This window comes from Anneissia japonica, unplaced genomic scaffold (assembly GCF_011630105.1).
Source record: "Anneissia japonica isolate Jap-2015-1 unplaced genomic scaffold, ASM1163010v1 scaffold8323_len89300_cov191, whole genome shotgun sequence".
NCBI lineage: Eukaryota > Metazoa > Echinodermata > Crinoidea > Comatulida > Comatulidae > Anneissia > Anneissia japonica.
In genome coordinates, this window is record NW_022710586.1 from 19,382 (window position 1) to 39,479 (window position 20,098).

Here is a 20,098-nt window from a genome sequence, read left to right on the forward strand (position 1 = left end):
AATAATAATAATAATAATAATAATTCAATGAGACTAATTAAAAATAATTTGCGTTCTGTTTTGACAAATGCTCATTTAGATAGCCTCATGATGGTTGGAATACATCGTGATAGGTGAAGCAACCTAGACCATGACAACGTGGTTGACAGATTTCATGTAAAATTTCCAAAATATAGAATTTCACTTTCAAGAATGAGGATTTGAAAATAAATTAGATGGTTACGTTGCATACACTTTGTTTCTTGCTTTATTCAAAATGTTTTGGTTTTGGAAGCTGATGTCAACATTAAAACATAGCCTACATGAAGTCATATTATAGTAACTCGATGCCTATCAAATACGTAATAAAAATTCGCCATAATCCATCAAATATCCGTGGATTCCTGGACCCCCACCGGGGGCCCTAGGCGGCCCCCAGCCAAGTGACACTCGATTCGCTCCACTAGCCCCCCCTCCCCGTCGGGGCCTTTAGCCCCTCCGTCGGGCAGGTCCTGGCGCCACCCCTGCCTTGCCGTTTTAACTTGCGGCCGTTTTGGTCTATTGCCGTTCTGGTCTAAAAGTGATGCCGTTTTGGTCATTGTCTTTTTGACTTATTAATTGCCGTTTTGGTTTTTTTGATGATGAGTGTCATGGTTTAGTTCAAAGAGTAGGCCCTATAAATTCTATAATACAGTATTTGTTTAGTAAAGTTATTTAATTTTAGTTATTTCGACCAAATACTGTAGGCCTAACAGTAGGCCCTACAGCAGAAAAAAATTGTTGGGAGCAGCTTATTTTAAGCATAACTCTTTAGAAATTTCGCGGGGGGGGGGGCCGGACCCTATCTATACATAGGCCTACAGTTACTAGTTGTCTAGATCGGCCCTTTCGCGCGTCCCCCACCCCCCCCCCCTCCATTTTCAGACGTTGGATCACACCTGACCACAACGAAGAAAAATCGTAACGAATGGGTTTGGTCTACAGGAGTTTGTGCTTAATACTTAATTTATAAATGCATAGGCAAAACAATGCCAAATATCATAATCAGAGCACTATGGTTTTTTTTAAATTTATTTATTTCCTGCATTGATTACAGAAATAACAAAACAAAAAACACTTTGATAATGATAAACCTACCTTAGACAAGTTATCTCTAACTTATGACGTTGTATTAGACGCTGTATCCCAGTGTAAAAACAATAAAAGTCCAGGTATTGATTCAATAACGAATGACATTATTAAAAATGGAGGGGATATTATGATAATATCAATGTATAATCTATTTAAAAGATTTTCTGACTTGGAAAAAATACCTGAAGAATGGAATGTAGGAACAATAATACCAATTTTCAAGAAAGGTGATCAAAGAGACCTGAACAATTATAGAGAGATCACATTAAATTCATACGTGTCTAAGGTTTATAATAGAATCATCTCCCAGACTGTGTCAAAATTTATTGAAGACTATGATCTTTTAACAGAGGTGCAAGGTGGTTTTAGAAAGAATAGACGTTGCAATGATCACATATTTGTGTTGAAAAGTATAATAGCTACCCGTCAAGCAGAAGGCAAAAAAACCCACCTGGCCTTCTTAGACTTCAAAAAAGCTTTTGACACAGTCTGGAGAGATGGACATGGACTTATATACTCAATCAAACATATTGTTATTAAGGGTAGCTTGTTAAATATTATCAAAGGTCTACTGATGTAAAATGTAAGGTATCATTCAATGACCTTGAATCTGAAAAATTCTTTGTTACTGAAGGTGTTAAGCAAGGTTGCTCTCTATCACCAGTCCTTTTTTTTCAATTTTTATAAACGAATTGAACAAAATCATTATAGAGAGAAATCTTGGCGTATGCATTTATGACGTAAAAATTGGTAGCCTTTTTTGGGCTGACGATGTGGTACTTGAAAATGATTTGAAAATGTTACTCAGAGCAGCAAGTGATTCCTCCGACAAATTTAAGTTGTGTTTTAACATTGATAAATCAAATGTCCTTATCACAGGACAAAGAGTAAACCAAATTAAAAAATGGAAACTTGGAAATGACTATATTTCAGAAACAAATTGCTATAAATATTTAGGAGTAACTATCTCTCGTTCATTGACCGACACGCACCACATTGACGAAGTATTTAAAAAAGGAAATAGAATCATTGCGTATATTAAATCTATCATTAATGAACAAGATAACTTCAATAGGATTTTCTATGGAAAATTATTATGGAATGCTATCGGATTGCCAACTATAAATTACGCGTGTTCGGTGTGGCTTTGCAACAGTAAAACCCATATGGAAAAATTAGAAAATTTACAATACCAGATGGCCAGAATACTTCTCAAACCCTGAAATGTGGCAAAAGAAGCCTTATATGGCAACCTAGGTTGGCAATCTATTCAGTCCATTCAGAACAACTTTAGGTTATCGTATTTTAATAGATTAAAATGCATGAATGAGGATAGATGGCCGAAACTATTGTTTAAAGCCATCTTACAAGTACAAGATACTATGAAATGGAAATGGCCATATACGATCAAAAGTATATTACAAAAATATAATCTATTGGATGTTTATATACAGAACCTGAGAATCGTAACTGGTTAAAGCTATTTAGAATTAAGAACAAAAAGAATGACGCTAAAGAATGGTATGAAAGGGCAAAATCAAAGTCATCCCTTAAAGAATATATAAAATACGAAGGAGTACCAGACTTCGAACATTATTTACCGGTACTTGATCAAACTAATTTTACTGATGTAAATCTAAAATTTAAGGAACAGTCTAATTCATTGGAACTCGGAGGTAGAAAACAATCATGGTCACATGAAAATACTGGCATATGCAAAATATGCAATGACGATAAAATAGAAACAGTCGACCACTTTATATTCGAATTTAATGGACTTCAAACAATCAGAGATAACCTATTTGAAGAAATAAAAAATGAATTGATTTACTGGGATCTCCAACAGTTTGGGATGACTTTGAAAAAGGCTCTATGGAATATAAACATCATTTGTTTTTAGACAGTTTAACAGAGATGAATATTGATTATTTAGACAAAATTTTTGATCATTACTGTAAAAAATACCTCATTACCGCTTGGACACTTAGAAAAAATATGTATACAATACAATGAAGTAACCCGGTTTGTACCCCCCTCTATAATGGATCAAACAACATGTTTCCTTTGAAACACATGTATGTTCCTCCTTTATTTACCTTATTTTTTTTCTCTTTTCTTTTTTCTTTTCTCAACTAATTATTAATTTGTAGTTTGTAATGTTAACAAAATTAAAACCAATAAAACTGATGGTAAATGCCAAAATGGTATCCCAAAATCCCATTTGATTTCATATTTCATGGTTACTCCTTGTACAATACATCTCACTTTGTGTTTGCTTGTAATTGATCTTTTAAATTAATATTACAGTATGATATTACTATTTTTATTATTATTATTATATTATTATTATTATTATTTTTATTATTATATTCATTTTCATTATTATTGATTTTATTATTTTTGTTGTCCTAGTTAATCTGTAATCGAGTTAGCTATGTATTTCTCTTCTCACCGATAGTTTTGTATTATTTTTGATTGTATTTTTCTCAACTTGTTGTAATTTGTATGTTTTATGGACGCACCACATTTTTGTGTGTGCCACTGTTTAAACAGCGAGAGCCAAATAAAACTGATCTATTTCCTCGTGTGTGGACCAAACTCCCTGCTGATGTGAGGAACTCAATAGTACTTAAAACTCTTACCAACTCTCTCATGGACATTCATAACTATTTTTCTGACCAAGATTTCTAAATTCTTCTTTTTACTCTTTTAATTATTGTATCTACACCGTTGAAATTTATTGAATTAATATACCATTAAGTTTATATGAACCTACTTTTTTTTTTTTCTTCATTAATACTAAACTTATCTGTAATAAGATAATTTCGGTAATTTTCTCATTATATAAATTATATATCAGTTATTACATACTAAGTAAGAGCAATTTTTTAATTTATTTTTTTATTTTTTTAAAATTATGATAGGCCTATTTCTGTTATTTATTGTATTGTATTTAAATGCCTTTTATGTTTATATTTATTAATGGGGCAGCTGACTCTCAATGAGTTATAGTAAAATTTTGCTTAAGCTGCCCCTGACCATAATTTTTGTTGTACTGTACCTTTTGTAAATGTGTATTGGTCGAATAAATAAATGAAATGAAATGAAATGAACTGAACTGAACTGACGCCATCATACGCTTTTCGATTCACGATTTTGATTGTGTGTTCGATCATGGGCATGCTCAAACAAGTTCTGTTGTTTTTGTAGCCAAGACCTCTTATTAGTAGAATCGTCGCTAGGTACTGTACATAAAGCTGGGTAATACTGGCGAGGGTAGGCCTCTAAATTAACAAAATGGAATGTGTTGATAATATTTTACTGGTGACCGACTCTTATAAGGTAAGCATGTATTAGGCCCTATACCTAGGCCCTAAGCCTAAAATAATTGAACGAATGCCATCGTTTCGGCCGCGAACCAGTGTGGCACCAGCAATGCACTTTACTCTGAGGGAAATTCCTACTGTCAACTGAATTCTCACTGGGAATTTCCCGTACTACAAGGCCTAGGCCTAGCTAGGCCAGGCCCAACAATATAGAATAGAACTTTAAGTCTACCTGGCACCTCCAGCAGATTCCCGCAAAATTACTTGTGCCTACATCGTCTATAATAATATTTTATGAAGATTTGGATGCATTTTAAGTAGACCACCAAACAAAGGGACCGGCCCTAGGCTCTGGCTTCTGTGTATACTCTGGCTTTTGTGTATACTGTATCTGACATGATATTTTCCTTTGCTAGTGAGTGTAGGCCTAGACACTTGTGAAATATAGTATTTTATTGGAATGATTTCGAACTTGTTAAAAAATTATTCTGACCAAGATTTTGACAATTAAACAAACTTATCCAAGGCCAACTTGATTGACCGCAGTGTACGAGATGAAAAAAAAAAAAAAAACTAATCTCATAGGAGAGGGCTAATTTATTGCACACAGTCGTATCTGAGCCTCAAACAGTTTAGTATCGGATTAATAATTCCTTTTATTTACCATTGTTAATTGTGGGATGAATTAAAATATCTTTTCATTAGAGTTCATGACTTTGGTGGACGAGATAAAAAATAAAGAATGCAGCAGGTTTGCGAAACAATCGCCCTGCCTACCTCGGACACTTGACTGTATAAAGTATACACAAAAAGCAGCTGGCAAGAGCATTCCTGCGGATGCGATCTACAACCTCTGAATTTACCTAGTAAGGAGGAAGTCGAAGAGAAAATAGTAATCTCCTATGAGAAATATGCCTAGACTTTAAATCTCATTTTGTTTTTCTCCTTTAGCTTAAAACTAAATTTCATGCCAATATTTATTTATGATTTATAATAATGAGAGTAATGCATGCAATTTGCTGAAATTTGCTTGGAATGGGGCTTTAAAAATAATTCATTTTGTGGGTGAAGTATGGATGGATTGATTGTTACTATGAATGAATGTTACTGCGTGTATAGATTGAATTAGGACAATAACATCCAAAACATTCATCAATTCAGATGCTAAAGAAAACTGGTACTTGCTGGCATCTAGCAAATTCCCCCAAATCTGTGCTTACATCATCTAAAATATTTGATTATTAATGCATTACTGTAATAGTAGAGCATCCCAAAGGTCCAACATTTTTGCAGGTAAAATAATTATTTATGGATAATATTAATTGTGAACTTATATAATGTAAATATCTCTATCTAATAGGTTACAACGTCTTCAGAACACTGCCGCATGTATTCTAACATTTATCAATAGACGATCACACATATTTCCTATTATTTATAATTTTCACTGGCTTCCTATTAATTCACGAATAAAGTATAAAATTCTACTACTAACTTTTAAAGCACGGCGACTCCAACAGTCCACCTACCTACTCAAACTTCTTCCTAAGTATGTCTCTTTATCCTCCCTCCGTTCTTCTTACCTTAATTTGCCCATTGTTCCAAGAGTTGACACCAAATCCTACGGCTACAGATCATTTTTATTTTCAGCTGCCACACTTTGGAACTCCCTCCCAAAACATTGTACTGACTCACCTTCAGTTGCTATTTTTAAGACAAAACTCAAAATTAAACTTTTTAAAATTTATAAATGTTAGCTTATTTTGTTATATATTTTGTTTGTATTTTCATCAGTTATGGTAAATAGATATCTTTTTTAATAACAATGCATACTTAACCACATACAGTACCAAATACACAACCATAGCCATTGTTGATCCCTAGTCACTCATACCATCAGTTAGAAGAATGGTCATGTGTGATATCAAATATTGTTACTTAATATACAGTATTGGAATTTGGAAAATCCAACTTCATGAAATGCAGCCTTCATAAACTTCCTGTGCTCAGTGATGCATGTAAACAGTGCTATCTTAGTATTTGTTGAATATTATTTTGAAAGTTGAATATTCATTAATATTAACAAAGAGTATAAATAGAACAAGAGAGCCAACAACGCTCATTGAGAGCGTAAAAAAACGATACGCTCTACGCAGCTAGTGTAGAACGCCAACTAACGCTTGTATGTGTTTTATTACCCAGTACTGCACCTGTCTCTTTTACCCAGTAATCCACCGCGCACGGTAGGTTTGTCTGTTTATCTGTTCTCCACAAGATACTGTACTTTTGTTTTCTGCTTACTGAGTTTATAGCGGGCGTACTTCTACCGCGCTGCGCAGTGCTGCACTGGGTAATAAAAAGAATATACAACCGTTAGTGGGCGTCCTACACAGGCATGACGTTTTTACGAACGGGACTTTGCTCTCTTGTTCTATTTATACTCTTTGATATTAAGATAACGCATCTAGGTGTGGAATATTAGTGTCAACTTGTGCTTCTAATATTCTTGGTTACAAGTTAAATTTTCTAATATTATAATACTGCACTGTAAACACTTTATAATAGAATTACTTACCACTGCTAATGTGATTGTGTTTGGTAAAGTACCTGTTCTTTTTTTTTTTTTTTTTTTTTTTTTTTTTTTTTTTTTTTTTTGGGAGAAAATTTAATAGTAAGGTTTGGAATAATCATATACATCCAACTATTATTATTTAATATTATTTAGATCAGTTGCAAAAAAGATGAAATTGAAATTAAATTGAAATTATAAGCAATAATTTATTTTATTTATTCTTATTTAATCAATTTAGAAATACTCAAAAGGTAGCACATAAGTTACAAAAGATCAGTATATATTAAATATGGAACCATGAAAATCAACAAGAAAATGATATACAATTCATAAAATTCTTAACAATTCCTCCTTAATTTACTGATTTTCATTTCTTTTCCATATGATCCACTAAGGGTGATCACTGTTTGGTCACTGAAAATGTTATCATGTTAAAGACAAAATAAATAAAAAATAAATAATAATTAATTAATTTCGGTGTATTCACTCCGAGTCAGATTTTTCAAATTGGAAAGCCTACCAAACTGGTAAGAAAATTGAGTCGGTATAGGGACACTCTCATTCAGTGCATCAGACACGCGGTCCAAATTTTAGTTAGAATCCGAAGTGAATGCAGCTTCAGAAAACATTATCTTTCCAGTTTGTGAGATGATAAGTAGCAAAGGACAATGTCTGCGAAAACTGCTTTTTCTGATACAGTTTTGTTAAACCCTGCACAGAAAATGTCAAATTTAATTTCCTTTCGGACAATATAGTTATCTGGTATATTGATAAGTATTATAAATATTTGAACATTTTTCTTGCAGGTAACCCATCACAAGCAGTATCCCGAAGGTACTACAAAGATATATTCCTATTTTGAAAGTCGAGGTGGAAAGTTCCAGGAGACTGTTTTCTTTGGGCTTCAGTATATTTTAAAGCGATGGTTGGAGGGTCGAGTGGTCACCAAAGAAAAAATCCAAGAAGCCAAAGAGTTTTACAAACTTCATTTTGGAAATGATGTCTTTAATGAGGAAGGCTGGAATTACATATTAGAGGTACTGTAGTAGGTAGTAGGTCCTATTTCTTGTAGTCTGATGTACAGTCAGCTCTCTCGCCAGGTACTTTTTAAAGAATGGTGGAATTTAAAAAAAAGTTGTCCTAAAAATGTAAAGGGTGGTGCGCAAAATTCCAAAGGGTGAATATATTCGTTGCCATTTTTGGTACATGTTTATGCTTTGACACAACTCGGCGTGGCTGACTGTATGTCCCACATTTTTTATTTAATTTACTCAATACCTTTACTTTAATTTAAATGAAAAAAATATCAAGTCAGTAGAATTTTTCCATGAACAAAATACTTCAAAATAAATAGTCGATTGGAACCCCACCCCACCTCCCCCTCCCAAAAAAAAAAAAAAAATTGATAGGCCTATCCTGTATGTTTTTAATATACGAGAGCTGGCAGGGGAAGATCTAGAGAAAAAGCAACGAGTGGGAATATATCATTTTCTTTTGTCTCTTCCCTTATCCATAAAACCATAAGCGATATTTTTTTACCAGAATTCAACGATAACTTAAAATAGTTAAGCCTAGCCTGGAAAACACACCAGTAGTACATAATTTAATTCCTAGGGCGTGCATGTTAATGATAATATTTCGCGATTGTAAGTCGCGACCTTGCTTGGGACGATCGGGACTAATACTATGCTAAAGCATCTATAATTTACCTCCATGTCTAAAGTGAACATGCTTCAATAACTTTTTTAAAATAAAGATGGTACCGTAGCATTGGCATTAATCACAAATATACTTCAAATATACTTTAAATGCCATGGTACAGTAAGTCGGCGTTACATACTGGCCTAAATATAAAATCAAATCTAGGTTATCTTTTTTATCCTTGAACACGGCTGGTTACTCATAATAAGTTTTACTGTACAGGTAGGTCTTCCAAATCGAGATATGTGTATTTACTTCACTAGTAAAATTTAGATAAAGACAATAATGTCATATTAGAAACAAATCAGCTTAATAGTTTTGAGTTATTATTTATTATTTAACTAATCAAACTGCGGTGTCTTCTTTCAACAAAAACTGCAGCGATCCCGAGCCTTGGGTGTAGATGGTGCGGAGATAAGGATATCTTTCACCGGGAAGGCAATGGTTTAGCCTTACATGTTTTTTTATGGAATTTCCAAGCAGAAATTTGACATAAAAATTCGCATGTAATTCACGTACATTCAATTAATAAACATTGTTTTATAAAATGTAAATATGATTTAGCTTTTAATAGTAAAATTTGATCTATTTTGATGATGGACAACATTTTCGGAGGCATCTACTTTAGCACGTAATCTCTTTCAACGGCAAGTAAAGTTCCCTACCTTAGCCATGGAAGTTAGCACAGGAGGGCGATTGCACTTTTTAAGACGATGGACTGCAACCACATTAGAAATTACTACAAAATTGGATTTTTTAAACGTTTATATTGATTCGTAAAATCACTGAATATTATGATAGTTTCGTTTATGGACGGTACTGAATGACATCCCACCCAGTTGACTATTTTTTAGAATCGACCAGGGACCTCCCTGAGTGTACCCACTACTTTTGTCAGTTCTTGCACGCACACAGGCAATGTACAAAGAGATTATGTTTCCTGCGGTTGGATTGGGTTGGGTTCCTTACACTTCAGTATGTGATTGAAGTATATAGAGCCATGGAAACATTGTGGAACTGCTTACAGTGCCACACATCGGTAGTTATCGAACGTTTTGAATAAAATTGACTGTACCTATTTTTTTTTTTAGCTTAGCGCTGATATTTTAAGCATGGTGCAGTCTTGATTATTTATGCCTAAGTGTGGCGATCCTGCCACACTCAAGTATCTGGCGAGACCACTGACAGTATTCTGTTTGTTTGCAAACTGGTTTAAACCTCAAGATACTATGTGTTGGGTCTGGTTTAGTTGGCACACAGGCCTGGAACCTAAACTTACTGTGTGTTGATCTGCTACACATGACTTATTGTTTGAGTAGCCAGCTTAAACCTAAATGTACTGGGTGGTCGTCTGCTACACATCAGTTACTGTTTGAGTAACCACGCACCAGCTTAAACCTAAATGTACTGTGTGTTGATCTGCTGCACATCACTTATTGTTTGAGTAACCACACACCTGCTTAAACCTAAGTGTACTCAGTGGCGTAACGACTATGTGATCTCATGCGGCAGTCCGCAGAGCCCCTGTGAAGGTGCATACTAGGTTTGGGGTTACCTCTTTTCTCTTTTTAAAGCCCTGTCTAGACTATCCAATTATATGTGCATACAACAGTTGAATTGAATAAAATTTGATATCTGGACAGATACTATACATATTACATAAGCGTTAGGCTGAGACAGAAGCTCATGTTAATCAAACTTGCTGGTGGATATTTGTGTATATCCCTTGGGAAAATGACGCTGCATGGACCAATTTTTCCAAAGTGGCATTAGAATATGTTTTCCAATTGTTATTTTTTATGTTTGGATTTTGTTCCATACTTTTCCAGAAACATGGAGGCTGTATTCCCATAAAGATAAGGGCAGTCCCAGAGGGCACAGTTGTTCCTGTCAAGAATGTTCTCTTTACAGTCGAAAGTACAGATCCTGAAGTGCCTTGGATAACTAACTATTTTGAAGTAAGGTTACATATTATTTAAAATTACATCTCATTCAATCATCTGTGTTTATCCAACATTTTAATTTATTTCCCCATGTTTATCATGATAATTATTTAATTCCTTTATGTTTTTATTTACTTATTTATTTTTTTTATTTATTCGGTATAAAAAAATCACATCAATCCGTTTATGTTTACATAAACATCAAACATTGAAAAAATTTCATATTACAGAATTACAAGAATATACAACTCACTAGCAGTACATTCAAAGTAGAAATAAAAATAAATATTTAACATTGTGTCATCAAATTGACATTCATTTATATTATTTACAATTCCAAATATTCAATTACTATTTAAAATTTAAGTGTCCTACATTTTCATTCATTTATCCATGTTCATCTTTCTGTATTAAAACAAACAAACAAACAGTATTGATTAAAAAAAAAACCAAAAAAAAACCCCTTATTTAATCTTGCTTATAGACACTGCTAGTACAAGTATGGTATCCGATGACAGTAGCTACAAACTCAAGGGCACAGAAGGAGGTGATTGCCAAAAACATGCTTGAAACAGCTGACACTCTCGATAAACTTCCATTCATGTTGCATGACTTCGGATTCCGTGGGGTAACCTCTGTTGAAGTAAGATTTTGTTTTTATTTTTTTAATGTTTGTATTTAAGACTTCAAATTGATTCTCATTGACGATTTTTAGTGTATAACTCAAATTTGTTTAATCAATCAGACTAGCATTGTCTGATTGATTAAATGTTTATCTTGAGTTGAAATTATTAACACTAAGCATTTTATCATATTAATGTAAGTAATAATGATAGTAAAAAAAAAAATGAAAAAATGTATATTGTATTAGTGTCCTTTCGGAAGATGACATGGTATACTTCAAATTAAAACAAAACAACACCAGAACAAAAGTATACATTGATTGTTAATTATTCTAATATGGAAAGTGGTACAAATGAGTTAAGTATCTTGTTGTTTTATAGGTTTGTGATTATAACATTTTACCTGATTGTAAACAAAAATAAAGAAATTTGTAATAAAGAGTTATTGTTTCATAGAAATAATTAGTGATTATTAGATTAAATTTGATTATGTCTGATCTTGTTTTAAAGGTCAAGACGTGAGGCCCTAGGCTCACAGGCCAGAGTACCCATCGCTGTTTCTTATGGCATTTGGTGGGGTGGGGACTCGCCACTTCTCCTGCACAGCAAGTCTGTTTTACTCCTGCAGCATATGTGGGTACCCATTTACACTCCTGGGTAGATTGAGACAAATATAGATAAAGTGTTTTGCCTAAGGACATAAGCAACTTCGACGTTATTTTAATATTTATATATTTTTTTGGTTTTAATCTTTATATATAGTGTTTGTTTTAATATCTATATTTTTTTGTTTTTGATTAAGTGACTGTATATCTTTTATTTTTGTGATATTAGAGTGCGGCGATTGGTGGTGCTGCACATTTAATAAATTTTGTTGGTTCAGACACCATTGCTGGTATGGTCATGTGCCGTAAATACTATGGATGTCAAATGGCAGGCTTCTCAATACCAGCAGCAGAGCATAGGTCAGTATTTTAATTTTATGCTTCAGTTGTCATTGCTCAGTATTTTATGCTATAGTAGTCATAGCTCAGTATTCTATGCTTCAGTAGTCATGGGTCAGTATTTTATGCTACATTAGTCATAAATCAGTATTTTATGCTACAGTAGTCGTAGGTCAGTATTTTATGCTTCAGTAGTCATAGGTCAGTATTTTATGCAACAATAGTCATAGGTCAGTATTTTATGCTTCAGTAGTCATAGGTCTCTATTTTATGCTACAGTAGTCATATTGTAGGTCAGTATTTTATGCTTTAGTAGTCATAGGTCAGTATTGTATACTACTGTAGTCATAGATCAGTATTTTATGCTACAGTAGTCATAAGTCACGTTCACATCTTTATCGATCAGGAGCGGTTGAGGCGCTAGGTCGTGAGCAAGATAGTGTTAGATAAAAAAATGGCCAAACTGCGTTCGCTGCCGCTTTCGAGGCAACCGGAAATAAATTTACGTCACATCCCCAATTGGTTGAAGACATGCTAGGCCTGCGATTTCTGATCCTAGGCCTGGATGGAGGTGGCATCGACGATCCTCCAACAGTCCCCACCTGACATTTTTGGGCGATTGCCGATGTTCCCAATTCTCTGGTAAACTGGCCAGTTTGGGCCCAAGATCCCTATTTATTCACCTTCTCAAGATAAAACTGTTTGTACTGTTTTCTTAGGTCCTGCAAATTTGTTTGAATTTGCCGTGCTGTCGTCGGTGAGTTGCCTGGCACAAACGAAAATCTAGCTGTGATTTTCTCGTGTATTGTTGTCTCATTTTTTCTTTGGATTTCTTGTCTTCCACTAACATTCTAATTTCGGATTCTGCCCAAATCTCTATCAAGTCACTAATTTCTTCCTTGGTCCAACAAGCTCAAAGGCCAGATCCAGCTGAAGTTGACATGGAGGATATTTAGGGATATTTAAAAAAAAAGTAACATACAACAGCCAAAACTGCAACGATGTTGAAAAAAGCGTTCTTAACTGCGAATATTCGTGCAAACAAGCTAACTACTTTGACCCCAGAGAGATTCTTGTATCTGATTGGCTTTCACACAAAAGAGGTCACAGCTCACTAACGACCCGCTTGCAAGCGGCTGTTCACATTGATTGAGAGTGAGCTGCATCGAGAGTCAATCGAGAGCGGCTTGTTTTGGCTCACCCATAACAGAAACTGCTCTTGAGCGGTTGTTCACATGAAGGCCCGGTTTGCGAGCTGATCGTCCGCTAGCGAGACATGTGAACGTGGTACTAGGTCAGTGTATTTTATGCTTCAGTAGTCAAAGCTCTGTATTTTATGCTTTAGTAGTCATAGGTCAGTGTATTTTATACTATAGTAGTCATAGCTCGGTATTTTATGCTACAGTATTCTTGTACAGCAATCAAAGGTCACTATTTTATGCCACTGTATTTCAATGTTTTTTCATTGAGGGGCAGTCCAATGGTAAGCAAGAGATTATTAGTGACATTAAGCTTACAGTATTTGTTAATTTTTTTTTTTTGAAAGCTCTTTATTTTGAGATATTAAATGAGAAGTACGAAGGGCATCATTAATTACAATATTTATCACAGTCCAAGTTTCATTGGTATAAAAACAAACAACAGCAGAATGACTTCAAAGAACTTGTATTTATATGATAGCACGGTAATCTCTTGTATTTACACATCCAATTCAGGTGAATCAAATGCTTCAAATCTTGTATGTACATAACATTGTGTTATCTGGTATATAAATGATACTGTACATCTATTAGTGGGTATCAAAGGTACTAATCATTTGTAAACAAGTTGAGCAAGAAATATGAATAATATCAGTGACAAAAATTGAAAATAAACTGTTGATACTGTAGCAACTGTGTGCGTGCTGAACCATAGAGATCCTTTCTTTGTTCCTTATTTTAACTTCATGGCTGCAGTTGCAGTAGCGAATTGTTAGAATAGATGTTTGTGCAGTTGGTCCTCTGTGTGCAAATTGGCCCAATTTTTAACCAAAACTCCATGCCCATAGCCATGGGGATTTGAGGATTTCGAAAGAACCCCCCTTTTTCCAGAAATGCCCATTTAAATGAAAATTAGAACCCCCCTTTTAAAATCCTGCCTGCGGGCTTGAAATTATCACTGAAATTAAGTCATCCATAAGGTATCCATGGTGTGTTTTACACCAAACAATCCAATGGGAATCATACTGAGCTATAGCCATTGGTCATAGAGTTAGGCATGCGTTGAGGCACACACGCTTGAAAATAATTTTACTACAATAATATTCTCCACAGTACTATTACATCATGGGGAAAAAGTGGTGAAAAGAAAGCATTTGCGAACATGCTGAATAGTTTTCCAAATGGTCTTGTTGCAGTAGTGTCCGATAGTTATGACATCTTTAATGCTTGTGAAAATATCTGGGGAAAGGAACTTAAAGATTTGATTTTGAAACGAGGCGAAAATGGTGGACAACTTGTCATTAGGCCAGACTCAGGGGACCCACCAGATGTTGTGGTTAAGGTACTGGTCACTCTTTGTTTTCATGCAGTTTTTGAATTCTGTTAGTCTACAATTAGTTTTTGACTATGTGGGTAAATAATATAATTATTATTTTCTGAAATGTAATGTAAGTTATATTAATGCAAATGTTGTTGCTAAACTATCCAATCAGCCATGTTTGTTTTGTTCACGTGGATAACTTTGCAAATTAATCCACTCTGGTTTACATTAATTTCCATTGTGGTCAACGAAGTCTATTTTATGAGCCAGCCGAATTGAAAATAATACTCAACGAGAAATCGTTGTCAACGAAATGAACCAGTCGTATACACCATAGAGTATTAGTAAGTAATTTATTTTCCAAGCAAATGTAAATTTATGAATCAAAACTTGTTATAGGTTCTTGAAATTTTGGGAAAGGCCTTTGGGACGAAAGTGAACAGCAAAAGCTACAAATTATTACCAGACTGCATCCGAGTAATACAAGGAGATGGAATTAATTATGAAATGTTGGGAAAGGTCTTAGAGCACATGAAGAACCACAAATGGAGTGCAGACAACATTGTTTTTGGAAGTGGTGGTGCTCTCTTACAAAAGTTGAATCGAGACACCCAGAAATGTGCATATAAATGCAGTTATGCAGAGGTTGATGGTACACCGGTAAGTGGAGATAAAGAGCACTGTTCAGTAACATCTTCCATGTCTTTGGACTAGTTTTTGTTTAAAACAACTATTTACAGTACCGAACACGGGCATTGCACTTTGTCAGACGCAGATTGAAGGCGGTGGATGCGGACAGAATCAAAATCTTGACCGCGGACTGGCTTTGCCCGTGCAAGTACTGTGCGTAAGTTAAAACAACAGTGTCCATTTATTGTTTCCCATACTTTCTTTCAGTAATGAATATAATAATATGAATAAATAAAATCAAAGCCAATTAAATTCTAATAAATTGTAATTTATGCTGGGCTGACTTTTTTGTTTATAATAAAGTCAATTTTTTTAGCCAATTTAATCGGTCTTTAGCCAAAATTTGACGAAAATTGTTAAAAATCATTAGCCAAAACTTGCTGACCGGACATGGGTCCAACATGTTTGACAGTGGAGTCCGAACCAAGGGACCGACTAGAGTTGTGCCAGGGCGGATCCAGAAATGTACAAGGGGGTGGGGATGGTGTGGTGATCGAGACAACACTACTCTAGGGGGTCCCTAGAGTATTAAAAAAAATTTTTTTTTTACAAGTAAAGGGTGCGGGTGGTTTCCCCCTAAATACACCCCTGCCTCGATGAGGGTACCAGAAAAAAATCTCTGGTAGGTTGGGGGGGGAGTTGGGGGGGGGGGGGGGGGGATGGTGGGGGAGAGATTGGTAACGTTATTTGATAGGCAAATTAATATTTTTAGCACACCAATGAGGTACTTTGAAAGTTTGCTGAATATATAGGCCTATCACACAAGTTGAAAAAATTGCATAGGCATAGGCCTATACAGTATTTTTTTAATGTACTAGACTACAGTATATTCAAAATTGGCTTGGGGCCTGATCATCCACACCAGCAGTCTGTCACACAAAGTTTTCAGCGATAATGAAGAACATACACGATTTAGGTTCTAGGCTAGACTAGCCTTGCTTGCGTGATTAAACCGTGTAACAGTTACAAAGCAACACACGCGGAGCATTCTTAAATTATTACACATATTATTTAAATGTATTTTAGGTATTAGACGATAACACAAAATCACTGATTAAATTCTTATTTACAATACTTAAGATATGCCCTGTCTCTTTCTACCAACATCACAGCGTATCGGCCCTCATGTTTTAGTTGAAAAAACCCAAGCCAGTGGTACCTTCATATTAGTCTATGTCATACAGCCACTGCCCTGCATCTACCGCGTTAAAATAACAATTACAAATTAAAAAAAACTTGCAAGGCACGCAATGACGTTTGCAGCAAGACTACACATACAACAACACAAATAAGCGTTGCATGGAGTTAGCGAATAATGGAGCTCAAATGAAAAATATGATGTATTTAGCAAGCATTTAAAACTGTTTTTTATTTTAGGCCTTCACCAAAATAGCTAAATCAGTTTATTTTTTTTTTTCGCAAATCCAAATTATTTTTCACCTATGGCGATGTGGCGATCAGTTGGCGCGAGCCCAGTTATGAGTATATTGGTCTGTTTCTAATTGCTTTTTATTCTGTCATTATTTACACCTGTAATAATTACCCACTGTTTACATAGCATTGCTTCTTTTCTAACTCAGTCTTTTCTGGGTCATGTAAGCACCTACATCCGTGGTGCTGTAGTGGCCAATCCCATGTAAATGTATCTGATTGTTTTGACGAACAAAAGATCAATTGGCATCCATTTTGAATGCTTATTGGTAGGTTTTAGTAAATGATGGTTGCTATAACAACATTAAAGTTCTATACCTATGTACTATGTCGCATTGAACAAGGACTTGTGTTTCTTCAAGTTAATTCACTCAAAATAACCTAAGAGGACCTTCCATTTCATTAATATTTTTTTAACCTTATAGAATTTGATAGGTTGAACTAAGTTTAATTATTTGTCATAATCAGTTTTGACAAGCCATTGACTGTCTTCTATTTTATATTTCTGTGGCTTTTCCAATTATTTTAGCACATTGAATTTGGATTTCTTTATATTTATGTTCATAGCGTAATGTGTTCAAACAACCTGTCACTGATCCTGGGAAGAAATCCAAGAAGGGAATCCTGTCGTTAGTTCAGCAAAATGGTAAACTTGAAACATTCCAAGAAGGTACTGGTGTAGATGAAGTAAGTTACATTTTTTTTACTTCATTGCTGAGGAGTATGAAACTGATCCTTGAGTAATAATTATAATAATGGTAGACTTATATAGCGCATATTGTTAAGAAATCTGTGCACTTCAAATTATCATTGATGAAGTTCCTAGTCCACATATCAAATGCCCTGAGCATCTTATGTTAGATGGATATGGAGCTATGTAAAAGTACACTATTATTACCCCGGTCATTGGATTAAACTCCTATGGAACACAAACTCAATCTGGGGGAGTATTCTGTAATGTTGCAGCAGCTACATCAGTGCATTTTGGCATTTAACCCTACCAGGTACCCACTTATAGACCTACTCTTGAGTGGAGAGAAACAATGCAGATAAAGTGCCTTGCCCAAGGACACAAGTGAAATGCACAGTGAGGGATTGAAATACCGACCTCGAGGTTAGGAAACCAAACCGTTCCCACTGCGCCAAACCACTTCCAGTAACCACAACTCCAGCTTCTGAACAATTTAAAATAATCTTTGAGTAAACTTATCTGAGCAGTTTCAATGCCATCGTTCAGTGAGTTTAAATAATTGCAAACATTGTAAATATTGCAGTCATTAACTCAATAAGATCAATTGAATTGCAGTGGTTTAACTTGTGTGCATGTGAATGATAAATTGATGCTGCTAAGTCCTATGATTTGTTTATGCTCTTGTGGACTCTTGCAGGAATTCTACCTGCTGATTGGTTGGCTGGTGTGATAAGGGGGATTTTGCCCAGTGATTAATTTTGTGTTGGTTTTTCTTTAGAAAATTGAAATTACTTCCTTTTTGTTGTGCTGATTACAAAGTAATTAGTTTGATTTTTCTTTTCTTTTTTTTTTTTGGCTTGTGTAGGATGATTACTTTTGTTATTTTCTTATGTCATGGCAGGGCATGGTAATGGAAGATATTTTGAGCATTTCTAGGAAATTCTTTACTTAGTTATATACTATTTTCATAGAATGTGGTCCATTCAGTTTTTAGTCCACTGCTCTTTTGTGTGTAGTAACAATACCTTGTGATATATCAGCATTTGTTTTTAATTTCATTATCATCTTCATATTTTTTTACAGGATATTATGGTACCAGTGTTTGAGAATGGTTATTTGTTGAAGGACTATAATTTTGCTGAAATTAGAAAACGAGCAGAGCTACCAATAGTGAAAAAAACAACCAATGGTTTTTAATAAACCAACTTGAAACTTAAATTTGTAAAAATGGATTGTAATATTATATTCAGTAATAATTTTTTTTTAATTAAGAAGATATACATATTGTTTATATCATAAGCATCTGTTTTTGGGTACCCTTTATACTGTATATAAGAATCTTATTGGTGTGTTTTTACTGAAAATCGAGATACAAATCGGTTGATTATCGGATACCAAGATAAGAAGGGCACCACAACTGCATTTTGACATGTAGTGGCAACATATTTGATACCGGGCTGATACTGCACATAAAATTTACCCAGAATACAATTAAAAATGACAGAAGTTTTTAACAGTAATTTTTTTGCCAGACAACCTTGATACAAAAAACAATGGTGATTCCTCCTATTCTAAGACATGTAAGAGGCCTAAAATTATTGAGATGAGAATTATTTTACCAAGTCTTAATAAAAATGGGCTAACCATGATGTTTGCTTTACTAAGACAGAACTTGCTTTTAAAAAGAACAATAAATCCAATAACCAATGTGGAGCATTGAAATAGTACCAAATATTAAAGTAATAAATTGTTCTTTAAGTACTGGTAATTCTGATTGTATTGAAATTTTAATAATGTATTCTACTGTAGAGAAAAAGAAAAAGTAATAATTGTAGGTAAATTTGGATCATCCACTGTGTAAGCATACACTTCCAGTTAATTTAGGTCTGTGAAGGGAAAGATTTCTGAATCATATTTTCAGACTTAAAAAAGATGTAATACATAATTCTACATTCAAAATGCTATTATTTTTAACAGGGTGTAGACAAAGTAAATTTAGAAATTTAATATAATAATAATAATAATAAAAATAATGTTACATTTCTATAGCGCATAATGCAAAAAGCTTCTATTTAAAAAAATGAAGTAGAACATAAAACTGGCTCAACAAAAATGCAAAATCTTCAAGGGGGTCACCATCCGACTCCACTCTAGCGTAATCCCAGACCCCTACCTAGGTGACTCAAGTAAAGGAACAGGATACACATTTGCCTGCCACAGACGACCAGGTACTTGGAAATGGTGACCAAGAAATGGGGGAGTAAACGGAAAAAATCGTTGGGAAGCTCATAGGCCACCGATGTTTAGGGATATATTTTTAAGTGTACTGATAATTATTGTTGGAAAGCTTGTGCAAGTTCAACTATTAGCATTCAGTTGTACATATGTAAAGCCGCAGTGATAATCCAGAGGTTTTCTATTATGTTAAACAAAAGGCATGTGTTGAGTGTATTTTCTTAAATATGATTATAACCAGTACAGCATATATCTTGTCATTTGATAGATGGCATGAGGTGTATCCCTTTAAATATTATAATTATGCAGTTT

At 34.4% G+C, this 20,098-nt stretch overlaps 1 protein-coding gene across 1 annotated transcript; it reads left to right on the forward strand.

The window, feature by feature from the left end:
• The first annotated feature begins 4,280 nt into the window (after positions 1–4,280).
• Positions 4,281–19,584, forward strand: LOC117107008 (nicotinamide phosphoribosyltransferase-like). Its single transcript, XM_033248524.1, has 9 exons — positions 4,281–4,452; positions 7,815–8,045; positions 10,539–10,667; positions 11,137–11,295; positions 12,110–12,240; positions 14,532–14,760; positions 15,139–15,399; positions 17,428–17,547; positions 18,635–19,584. Exons 1-9 carry the CDS (start codon positions 4,408–4,410, stop codon positions 18,746–18,748), a joined length of 1,419 nt encoding a protein of 472 aa, XP_033104415.1. The 5' UTR covers positions 4,281–4,407; the 3' UTR covers positions 18,749–19,584.
• The last annotated feature ends 514 nt before the right edge of the window (positions 19,585–20,098 follow it).